A 12312-nucleotide genomic window follows, 5' to 3' on the forward strand; every position below is an offset into this window, starting at 1 on the left:
TAAAAGGTTTATATTAGAATAGGAAAATATGGTTGCTTTCTTCCAAAGACAGCACCACCCTCATCCATGGGTTGTGTGTGGTACTGCAGCTCAGCAATATTCCTGTGCATGTAATACCAGGAACAACCCATGAACAGAGACGGCACTGTTCTTAAAGGTTACTGCAATCTCATATGACTCCTTTAACAATTTTTCTTGGGTTTTCGTCCTGAAGGTTCTCTATCCTCACAATTCAGTTTTTCTGAACAGTGTTGGGCTACATTCCCACAAGCGAGAATCTCGTGCGAGTTTTGTGCGTTGCAAAATGTGCAAAACTCACATGGATGTGAACTCCATTCTTTTGATGGACTTATTTAACCTGAGCAATTTTTTTCCCTCACAGCGATGCTGCGAGGAAAAAATAAAATATATATATATCTCGCAGCATGTTTTATCTTTTGGCAGTCCCGCAGAACGCTTCCCCCATTACTTTCAATGGTACCTTAAGAGACATCACTTGGCACCCGCATGCCGTGTGATGTGCATGCAAGTCCGATGTAATGTTTCCCACCGAAATCAATGAGAAACATTTGCGATCTTCTGATGCGCCTGAAATACGTGCCCGAGGATCGCCATTGCACAGAATTGGCGCGAGGCACTTTTGAATGGAAAACATCTCTCATTGGTGTGAAAACGCACGTTGGCAAGCGCGATACTGGGCACGCTCGTGTGAGTCCGGCATTATGATGGATTAAAGGTCTTGTACAGGGTTAGAAAAACATGGCTGCTTTTTTCTTCTTCTTCTAGAAACGGCGCCACATCTCTCTCCAGGCTGTGGGTGGCATTGCAACTCAACTGTTGTGAATGGGGTTGATCTACAATACCACATACAACCTGTGGACGGGTGTGGCAGCGCTTTAGAATAAATCAGCCATCTTTTTCTGAGCCTGGAAACCTCCTTTTATCCAGAGTATCTGCTAATCTGACACCAATCAAGTCCCATCAATGCTGGATTACAGGAATTTTATCTATGCGACGGCCGCTTTTTATAAACTTTGGTTCTATAGTTTTATATTTCAGGTGTCATATTCGGTGTTCCGGGATCCCAGTAATGGCACAAGCCCTTGAAGAGCAGATGACAATCTTGTAGCAGACAGGTTGACAATGGCGGGTTAGGACCTATTACATTACAGTAAAAGGCCGGAAAAAAAAAAAAAAAAAGCAGCTTGCCCCCCCCGCCTGCAGGATTTGAATGTATTGTATCATATCTATAGATGTGTTCGTGCAGCCGAACGTAGATTTTTCGCAGCGTTGTAGATCGCCAGCCTGACATAAATGAAAGCATGAAAGCCGCCTGTGTGACTGAACTTCAAAAGGGGAATTATCTCGGTCTGCAATCACATCAGCGGCTTTCAAAGGGGGACGACTGAATCTCAGAAATTGTTTGGCTTGTCGATGTACGCTTGCATTTCACGTCGGCGCGCAGGCTCCCATGTTAAAGGCTTGTTTTGTTCCAATGAAACCGGTTGGAAGTCTAAAGACGTTTGTATCTGATCGAGTAGTTGGGAAAAGGGTTTGCAGTTCCTCTTCCTTTAAGTCAAATACGGTGACATACATACATAATATATATATATATAATTTTTTTTTGCTTTGTTTTTTTCGGGTTTTTTTTAGTTTTTGTTTAGTTTTTTTTAAGTGGATTCTTTTCATTTCTACATGCTTGACCCCGTCCCTATAAGATACATTTTCTTGATGGAGTTTCCAGTCCCTGTAGACCCAGAGCTGAGGATCTTGAGATGTAACTGTAAAACGCTAGGGAAGTTCATTTTTGCTGCAAACGTCTCCTTCTAGGTCACCAATCTATAATCCCGCCAGGCATCAGGGGGATCCCGGCAGTAACTATATTATAGCAGCAGTACTTACCCTCCTCATTCCCGGTGATCCAGCGCTGCAGCACAGCAATTTCACGATTCTCTGATGATAACGGAAGTCAGATGACTGCTGCCTGCTAATCAGGGGCCACAACGTCACCACCCAATCTCTTGGCAATGGCAACGTTATCGCCTCCGATTGGCTGCTAGTTGTCACCTGTCAGAGACCAAAGGATCTGCAATGCTGCAGTTCTGGATCGCCGGAACTCGGGGCTCCTTCACACTGGCGATTGCGATTTTGACCGAGGAAGGGAGGGGGGGGGGGGGGGGGAATCGTTGCAAAATCACATCTTTGTCCCCACGATTTCTGAGCGTCAGCCGTGCTTCATCCTGAGAATAATCTCGCATCACTGCCAACCGCAATTTTATTGTGCGAACGCCAATAGGAGCTTCTAATGTTAAAAACGCATCACATCGCATGAAAAGTGCACGTTTGTTGCGTTAAAAACATAGGGAAAAAAAGAAGAAATAAAAAAAAAAAAAAAGGCACATCGCAGAAAGATAAGAGCATGTTGTAATTTTTTTGTTCTCTCAACATCACATCAGTAAAAACATCGCAGATGGGAAGTAAACCATTGTAAATCATTGGTTTCATAATCTGTCTTTTTTTACTGACTCGCATCACACAAAAACCACGTGGCAGTAAAAACAAGAGGGCTCCACCCCCTGACTGGGTCATTAGGGCTTCCCAGTGAAAAGATCAGGGACTGGGGAACCCCTATGCAGTCAGCCGAGGGGACCTAGACAGAACCTTGGGATAGTTTTTACACTAAGCATATTGTTGGAGCGCAGTAAGTGTTGCACTAATAGCAGCTTACGTCAGGGATACAGATCATAATATATTTTACAGAAACGTGCTTAAAGAAGTATAAAATAAACCTGTAAAAAAATAATCCCTTAACTTGGTAAAAAAAATATATATTAAATTTTAAAAAAATAAAAATTGTCTGCAAAAACTGTAATTATTTAATTTAGTATGAAATACATTTCATTGGGCATAAATTCCATAAACACACACAAAATATACTACACTTGGCTAACCAGACGGACGTAATGACCTGAATATTTAGCTTCACAGGTTAGTCATTAAACAAGGCCTTACACAGCTAGCTTAATAAAAATAAAAGAAAGTTATTCCCGCTGAACTGTAGAGGCGCAAAAACGAATAAAATGTAGCTGGGCATTAAGACCCACACAAGCTTAGGCATAAAATTTGGTAAAGAGACTTTCCATGCAAATCCTACTTGAGGAGCTGCCCCCAGGATAGTTTACCAATAGTGTAGTGGCTGGGGCCACCGCCCAGGACTCCAGCCCATCAGCAATGCTATACACAGGGGTACGGAGCAGAGGCTGCTGCTCCGATCCCTACGTAGTGGCCACCGCTTGTAACTGCAGGTTCAGCTCTCATTGGGAGCCACACCTGTAGTTACAAGCGCTGGTCACTATGCTGGGATTGGAGCAGCACTGACAGCAAGTGCCCAATCTGATTGGCTGGGATCCCGGGGAGCAGACCCCAGCCGATCCACTATTGATGACCTATGTTGAGGATAGGTCATCAATATTATTTCCCTGGAAAACTCCTTTAAGGGAAAGCAATACCTTTCACACCTTTCAGCACCCTGTAGCGCATCTTTCCCTGTCTGCAGCCTTTCTGTAAATGTGTAGACAGATCCTAGACTAATATAACTCCACTTAAGAGTATACAGTACATAGAAGGATGGGGACGCGGCTGCAGCTTTTCCTGCTTTGTGACAGAAAGCTGTGAGAGGGGAGGAAGGAGAGAACAATAGTGGAAAGACATCTGATGAGATCAGACTACTGGGCACAGATTGGGCATCACATCAAGAACAGAGAAAATACTCATAAAACCCATGCAAAGGGATGGAAAATTGACCTTAAAAGACAAGTTAAACATACCTTTCTTGGTGAAGCACATACAGTATACATCTTTTTTTTGGAACATGTATGCATTAAAAGGGATTACCCATGCAGCCAAAATACTAACCTAATCCAATCTGATCCCGTGGTGCTGTCACCATGACCTTTAGATCGGTCCTGACACCGAGTCACATGGTTGCACCTCTTCCTTCTGATTGTCGGTGACATCCTTACAAGGCGCTGCCTGTTCAAGTCATTTTAATAACTAAGCCACCTCCTTTGCTGTCTGCCATCACAGACAATAGAAAGGAGCAGGAAAACCTGCAACCACATGACCCAGTGTCAGGACCGGGTTGGAAGTGTGGCGCCAGTGGATCAGGTAAAAATTTGGATAACACTTTGAAAAGTGTACCTGACCTTTCAGAATAAGTTGTCATGTGTGCACTTGAGGAATAGCACTATTTTTTGCCATTCTATTGCTTGCATCCATCTAATTCTTAGTTGTCCTGAGTTGATGGGTGGTGACTTATGTCTCCAGACACTACACAAAGAGAAGGATATAATTTTGCTCCATCTCTGTACAGCACACACTCATAATACAAATCATCATGGAGGACACTACACAGCAGGACTGAGCAGCGTAGATGTGACTTCAGTAGCTGTCAGAGAAGGTGAAGTCTTACCAGTTAGATGCTGCAGCATGTCACTGTGAGTTTTCCCATCTCCTCTACATAGACTTACGCATCAAATCACCTCCTGAATGAATCCACACTTAGAAACAGTTCACGGATCAACTTTTTTATGGAGTTGAACTCACAGACTGCTAGTAGAAACAAAACCTGCTAAAGCCATGGGTATGACAAAGACTCACAACCCTGGGGCATCTTTTCTTAGAAGTGTGTGAGGTGCCATTTCTCTGTTACTCCTCGTAAAAAATTCATTAATAAATTGACAATTAAAGAGTCACATTCTCCTTCGCTGACCGGACATTGCCAGACATGCCACAAGGAGTATAGGAACACAAAGCTGTCAATTTATTGCCATTTTATGTGGAGTGAAGGAACATGATAAAAATAGACTTGTCAGGAGAGCCGACAGATTCTCTTTAAATTCCATGCTGTATACCTAAAAAAAATATATCTATTGTTATGGATCACAATTATAAACTTGTTCACTTACCGGCGATGGCTCCAGCCAACAGCAGATACCCAGGGCTAACTCTGCCGTCTTCTCCAGCAAAGGCGCTTTTCATATGTGCATAACAGGGGAAGTAGATGGCTGAAAAGGGGATATCCCGGAGAAAACACGCCTTGGCACCCTGTTCAAGAAACAAAACAAGACAACTCAGCACAGTCTAAGATTGCTAGAAGAATTCCACAAAGTCTTGTTGAAATTTTTTTTTCCACAAATTTTCCAAAGTGCAAATTCTTGACTGTCTAATCCTTTAATCTCCAAGGTCAAGAGTGACCACAACACGGTCAAAGTGGACTTCTCCCTTCAATTCTCTTTAATCAGCCTACAAGGTTTCCCAAAAGGACACGATATGGGATGGGGAACCCTTGAGCAGGCCTTAGTATAGCTCATTAGGGGCACCCGCCGATCAGCTGATGTGTGAGGACTGTAGTCACAGTGTATGGTGCTATCTGCTTCCTGTTCCGTACACCATGACAGCGGCCTAGTCAACTGACCAGGCGAGACAAGTCGCAATGCGGATGGAGCTGTCAACAGCTGACTCAAGACACAAAGTGCGGGGGCTGAAATCAGCTGATCACCGAAGTCCTGAGCGGAGGATCAATGCCGATCAACTATTGACTTATCCTGATAAGAGGTCATCAAACACAGAGGGTAAAAGTCCCCGAAAACCTCTTTAAGGTATAAGATTCAAGTGTAATCATTCCTTATCCCTTTCCCCTTAAGAAATTCCAGGGGAAAAAAGCAGAATAGGGAAGTGTGGCAAAAAAAAAAACGGATGTGGCATTTCTACTATTTTGATATATTTAGCAAAATTTGCTCTATTTGCACCAATTTAGAATATTAATACAAAAAATGACCAGCTCTCCGCTAATTCACAAGGTATACACAAGAATGATCATTTCCCTTCAATACAAAGCCACCGTGCCATTAAACCACCCCGTACCAATTCACCCTGCCGCTTGGCATTCCAGTGAACATAAAGAATGCTCCTTCATTTATTCCCCCCCTCAAGCCTGCAATAAATTTCTTCATTCGCCCCCCCCCCCCCCCCCTCTTTTTTTTGCTTGTCCAAAAAAAAGCACAAGGCTGTTTATTTACATTACCTGGGATAACACAAATCATCCGGAGATAAGGCTATTTTATCTTAATTACTGGTATTTAGAAAAATAAATAATGATGAGCCACCAAGTCAGGTGTCACCTATTGTGTTAACTTGAACTACAGGCTGCCTTAGGTCTATGATGAATGTATCATTAAATGTTAATTCATTAGGATGTTATGTAAACCATTAAGAACGTTTGGTTTAACCCCTGCCCCTCCACCTGAGCTTTCAGGTATCTTCCCAGTACTCCCAATCTTTAACATGGCATGGCCATTAAACCCAGAAGGCTGGAGGACTTTCTTTAGCATGCTAATTCTTGCATATTCCAAAACCTACCTGCAAGTGAAGGCTCTAAAACAGCCATTTCTACAACAAGGGGAGAGTAATTACACTCACAAAGGCACCTCTGTGTCGGGTTGGGCAGAAGGAGCCAGCACGTCTGGGAGACGTAGGCTTAACCCAGTCTCCTGCAGTGAATGCACATTGTCTCGTGTAGGGGGGAAATGCCAGGCGGGAGTGAAACCTTCATCTATAGAAGACAGAGGTGCACCTTGTCTGCTGGGGTTATTTAATGCTTCTGGCACCTGTATATGCTCCCACCCCCTCTTAAGTACTTTTTTCCCCCCTTCCCTTATACCTTACAGGTCTAGAAATGATTTGGCATCTGTAATTGTTATTTGGAGTCAACGGCTGTAAACAATAGGCAGCAATTCACTTCTTGATTCACCAATTTTGCCCCCTCCCCGCTGCTACATGATGGACTCATTAACCCATGAATTACCTGTAAGACATGCAGTGAGGTGACCCAATGGTCACTCTCAGAAGTATGCAAAGTTCCTAAAGTCAATTTACATAGGGCTGCTCTGTTATACCAGTAATGGTAACTATCTTGTTACGTCGCCCTGCTTCTGGGGTGTCAGATGCAAAGTGACGAGGAGATAAACTTTAAATAAAAAAAAACAAAAAAAAAATTGTCTTTTACTTTACCTTCAAATAATCTAACAAAATCTGATAATTGACAAAAAAAAACTGCAAAAATATGTGGACATTGAGAAGCCAGGAAACACCTGGATAGGGCTTAACCCCTTCAAAACACGGCCTATTACGGACCTAAGGATGTGAAACTTTTTTTTTGGAGCGGGAAGGGGAGAGTTTCATCTCCACTTGTCAAAAGCCATAACACTTATTTTTCGGTTGACATCGCCATACGAGGGCTTGTTTAATACGAAGGACATGCATATAATGTAGAGCATAGCTTTTATTGCGCTTTTTGGGAGGTGAATTGAACAAAAAAAGCATTTTAGCTTCTTTTTAATTTATGTCCTTGTAGGGGACTTGAATCTACAATGCTATGATTGGTCAGATAATACACTGCAGTACTTCTGCACTGCAATGCATTGGTGCTTACAATAGCGATCACAGGCTATGACACACCTGGACACCATTGACTGGCATCTGTTTGCCATGGCAACCAATCAGCCTACTGTGATTAGATGGTAAGGAGCTGATGACTTTACAGAGGGAGTGCCCTCCCTCTGTGAACCCTTTACATGCTGAGATCAACATTGATTGCGGTATGTAAGAGCGTAACGGTGAGGATCAGTGTTCTCACCGATCCCCAATATTGCACTGGAAGGTCGGCTATCAGCCACAGCCGTCTCCTGCTGCGGATGGAACGGGCTCTGCTTCCCAGTCCGCACCATCCATAGGGTGTACGCACATTCTTGGGTACAGCCTCCCAGCCAGAACGTGCATTTACGTCCTGGGGTGGGAAAGGGTTAAAGAGGATTCTGTCACCAGGTTCATACACCCTGAACCATGGACTGAATGAACCCGGCACAGGTATGACTGTTGTCTCCTTAACCCCCTCCCGTGACTGGAAGCTGAGTCAAACTTCAAAGTGTATTTATTCTGAAATGTTGCAGGGTTTCAGAATAAAACACCCACATGGGCAACAAGTATCCCTGTCCTGGGCTCATTCATCCCATAGTTCAGGCAGCACTAACCTAGTCACAGAATGCCTTTAACGAATAATCAGTTTTACTAATTAAGAATCATTTTACTATTGTTCAGTGATTCACCATATTTGAATGCAGAGATATGATCGCTGGTTATGGGCCCAAATCCCGAGGTTGCACCATGCACATAAATATCTATATTTTACTTATTGTCATGCGTATAGGTGTGAACACTGCACCCGACAGGAACAAGAGGAGCATGGGAAATCAAAATCTGTTGTGTAGCCTCATGTCTCACAACAGGAAATTCTGCTAACAGCAATAAGGCACTAGTAGGGACTCCAGAGCAGAGAGATCAGAGAGGTTTGAACCCATAATACTTTCATATCAACTAGATACTAAATAAAATTGATCAGTAGATGTCTGACTGACTGGTTCTCCACGCATTTCCCTAATAAATGGGGAAAACCGTTAACGCTGATCCAAAATGGCAACTTTTCATCCAGGCATGGGTGAAATTTGGGCAGAAAGTCTCTGGAATTGCAGTTTAGTATCAGGATTGATGCAACAAGAAAAAAAAAATCAGCACCTCTAACAAATAAATTAAATGTGCGGGTGCATGTACGCCATGCAGTACAAGAAAAACATGTTTTAATCAAAATAGGTCTTTGAAACTTGCAATATCATGCAGTTACATATACGAACAGTTCTGCATTTTCATCCAGATACTAAATGTGTCGGAGTGCTGTTGCCGCATGTTTTTACTTGCAAAGATTTAATCCAAGGTATTGCATTAATAAAATAGCAGCAGCACAATCCAAAGTAAAGCAGCAATAGAATGCCGGCAGGCATAGCTACTCTATAAGTGAGCTATTCAGCAGGTGCATCTGCACAGTGTGTTCACTGTGTAGAGCTATGCTGAGGTAGCAGGATACCTGTGCATCACCTGAGTCAGCAGTTACCCAGAGACGACACAAGGGGGCTTTATTGCACCTCACTTGAACATTCCCCAAGTGTTCAGATCAGGAAAGCTTCCCTATACAAATTCTATTGCAACAAAGTTAATTGACATCATAAGACATTAAGAGGACAGTATAGTGATTCCAAAATTTTTTTTTACAAATGCTCTTTTTTCTTTCTTTACAGCTCGTCAGAAAAGGAATTCAAATGGTAGCCAAGGAGCAAACGGCAAAATGCATAATGCAGATCACATAGGAATCAATGGAGACTAAAAATGTAGATGTACAGTAATACAGCTCCACTGATTTCTAGGATGAGATTTCCTGTATCTTAACACTTCTATGTGCAGGTCAACTCTACATGAAGATAAGGTCAGAAGCGACTGGATAGTCCTTCAAAGAGTGGAATGATGATGACAAGCATTCTCCAAGGAGCATATAATACCTTGTAAAGTCCAAAGAAGCCCAGATCTTTAAGAACAGTTAAGGCGCTGACACGAGGGCCGGTCGTAATTTCTCCTGCCACTTGTAAGCGGATCTTCACAATCTCCAAAGGGTTGGTGAATATCACTTGTGAGCCTCCAGCCTGAAAATACAAGTCAGATTGTTATCATTTGTGAAAACTGGTGGCATCTCTGTGCCTATATTGACCAGTGGTCAAGTAAAAACACTTACAATGTCATACTATCATAATTTCAAGGAAGCGGGCTTTTTTATTTGTCATTTTGGCCCATGCTGCACACTGGAGTACTTAAAACAATTCAGGTGACTTTTTCAGAATAAGCTGTCATGTCTGTACATGAGGAATAACACTATCTGGCCAATAGATAACTTGTTAATGGAATTTTTCACCAGTTTTCCCCTTTGCAGGCTGCATATCTAATTCTGTTTTCCACGAGTTGGCAGGTGTAGATAAGCTGCTGTGTCATCTCCCATACACTTTAAACATCAAGAAGGGAAGATCCTGCTCCCCTATACCCAATACAGAAAAGCAGCAGCAGCATGGAAGACATTATACAGCAGTATGCAGCTGTGTAAGACACCTACTAAGAGAAAATTTCTTTGCAAGTCTCTCATTTCCTTCCAGCAGTTCCTCCTCCCCCCACTTCCAAAGACTTCTACAGACAGCATGAGGCAGTAGAACATGAAGATCCCTCGCGATAATGCTGTTCCCTATGTACAAGAATATAACTACTATAATACTGCCCACTATGTACAAGAATAACTACTATAATACTGCCCCCTATGTACAATATAACTACTATAATACTGCTCCCTATGTACAAGAATATAACCACTATAATACTGCCCCCAATGTACAAGAATATAACTACTATAATACTGCCCCCAATGTACAAGAATATAACTACTATAATACTGCCCCCAATGTACAAGAATATAACTCCTATAATACTGCTTTGTATCTACAGGAATATAACACCTATAATACTGCCCTCCTATATACAAGAATATAACTACTATAATACTGCCCTCCTATATACAAGAATATAACTACTATAATACTGCCCTCCTATATACAAGAATATAACTACTATAATACTGCCCCCTATGGACAAGAATATAACTACTATAATACTGCCCCCTATGGACAAGAATATAACTACTATAATACTGCCCCCTATGGACAAGAATATAACTACTATAATACTGCCCCCTATGGACAAGAATATAACTACTATAATACTGCCCCCTATGGACAAGAATATAACTACTATAATACTGCCCCCTATGGACAAGAATATAACTACTATAATACTGCCCCCTATGGACAAGAATATAACTACTATAATACTGCCCCCTATGGACAAGAATATAACTACTATAATACTGCCCCCAATGGACAAGAATATAACTACTATAATACTGCCCCCAATGGACAAGAATATAACTACTATAATACTGCCCCCTATGGACAAGAATATAACTACTATAATACTGCCCCCTATGGACAAGAATATAACTACTATAATACTGCCCCCTATGGACAAGAATATAACTACTATAATACTGCCCCCTATGTACAAGAATATAACTACTATAATACTGCCCCCTATGTACAAGAATATAACTACTATAATACTGCCCCCTATGTACAAGAATATAACTACTATAATACTGCCCCCTATGTACAAGAATATAACTACTATAATACTGCCCCCTATGTACAAGAATATAACTACTATAATACTGCCCCCTATGTACAAGAATATAACTACTATAATACTGCCCCCTATGTACAAGAATATAACTACTATAATACTGCCCCCTATGTACAAGAATATAACTACTATAATACTGCCCCCTATGTACAAGAATATAACTACTATAATACTGCCCCCTATGTACAAGAATATAACTACTATAATACTGCCCCCTATGTACAAGAATATAACTACTATAATACTGCCCCCTATGTACAAGAATATAACTACTATAATACTGCCCCCTATGTACAAGAATATAACTACTATAATACTGCCCCCTATGTACAAGAATATAACTACTATAATACTGCCCCCTATGTACAAGAATATAACTACTATAATACTGCCCCCTATGTACAAGAATATAACTACTATAATACTGCTCCCTATGTACAAGAATATAGCTACTATAATACTGCTCCCTATGTAAAAGAATATAACTACTATAATACTACCCCTATGTACAAGAATATAACTACTATAATACTGCCCCTATGTACAAGAATATAACTACTATAATACTGCCCCTATGTACAAGAATATAACTACTATAATACTGCCTCCTATGTACAAGAATATAACTACTATAATACTGCTCCCTATGTACAAGAATATAACTACTATAATACTGCCTCCTATGTACAAGAAAATAACTACTATAATACTGCCTCCTATGTACAAGAATATAACTACTATAATACTGCCTCCTATGTACAAGAATATAACTACTATAATACTGCTCCCTATGTACAAGAATATAACTACTATAATACTGCCTCCTATGTACAAGAATATAACTACTATAATACTGCCTCCTATGTACAAGAATATAACTACTATAATACTGCCTCCTATGTACAAGAATATAACTACTATAATACTGCTCCCTATGTACAAGAATATAACTACTATAATACTGCCTCCTATGTACAAGAATATAACTACTATAATACTGCCCCTATGTACAAGAATATAACTACTATAATACTGCCTCCTATGTACAAGAATATAACTACTATAAAACTGCCCCTATGTACAAGAATATAACTACTATAATACTGCCCCTATGTACAAGAATATAACTAC

The 12312-nt window shown here is 41.1% G+C and overlaps 1 protein-coding gene across 1 annotated transcript in view; it reads right to left on the reverse strand.

Moving 5' to 3' along the window:
• Positions 1-12312, reverse strand: part of SLC25A13 (solute carrier family 25 member 13) — a 121305-nt gene that overhangs the window by 18867 nt on the left and 90126 nt on the right. The window contains exons 14-15 of the mRNA XM_066585136.1: positions 9447-9587; positions 4968-5106 (exon numbers count right to left, since the gene is read on the reverse strand). Of these exons, the coding sequence (XP_066441233.1) occupies positions 4968-5106; positions 9447-9587 (280 nt within the window). The remainder of the gene's footprint in view (positions 1-4967; positions 5107-9446; positions 9588-12312) is intronic.

Source organism: Eleutherodactylus coqui, chromosome 12 (genome assembly GCF_035609145.1).
Source record: "Eleutherodactylus coqui strain aEleCoq1 chromosome 12, aEleCoq1.hap1, whole genome shotgun sequence".
In the NCBI taxonomy this organism is placed as follows: Eukaryota; Metazoa; Chordata; class Amphibia; order Anura; family Eleutherodactylidae; genus Eleutherodactylus; species Eleutherodactylus coqui.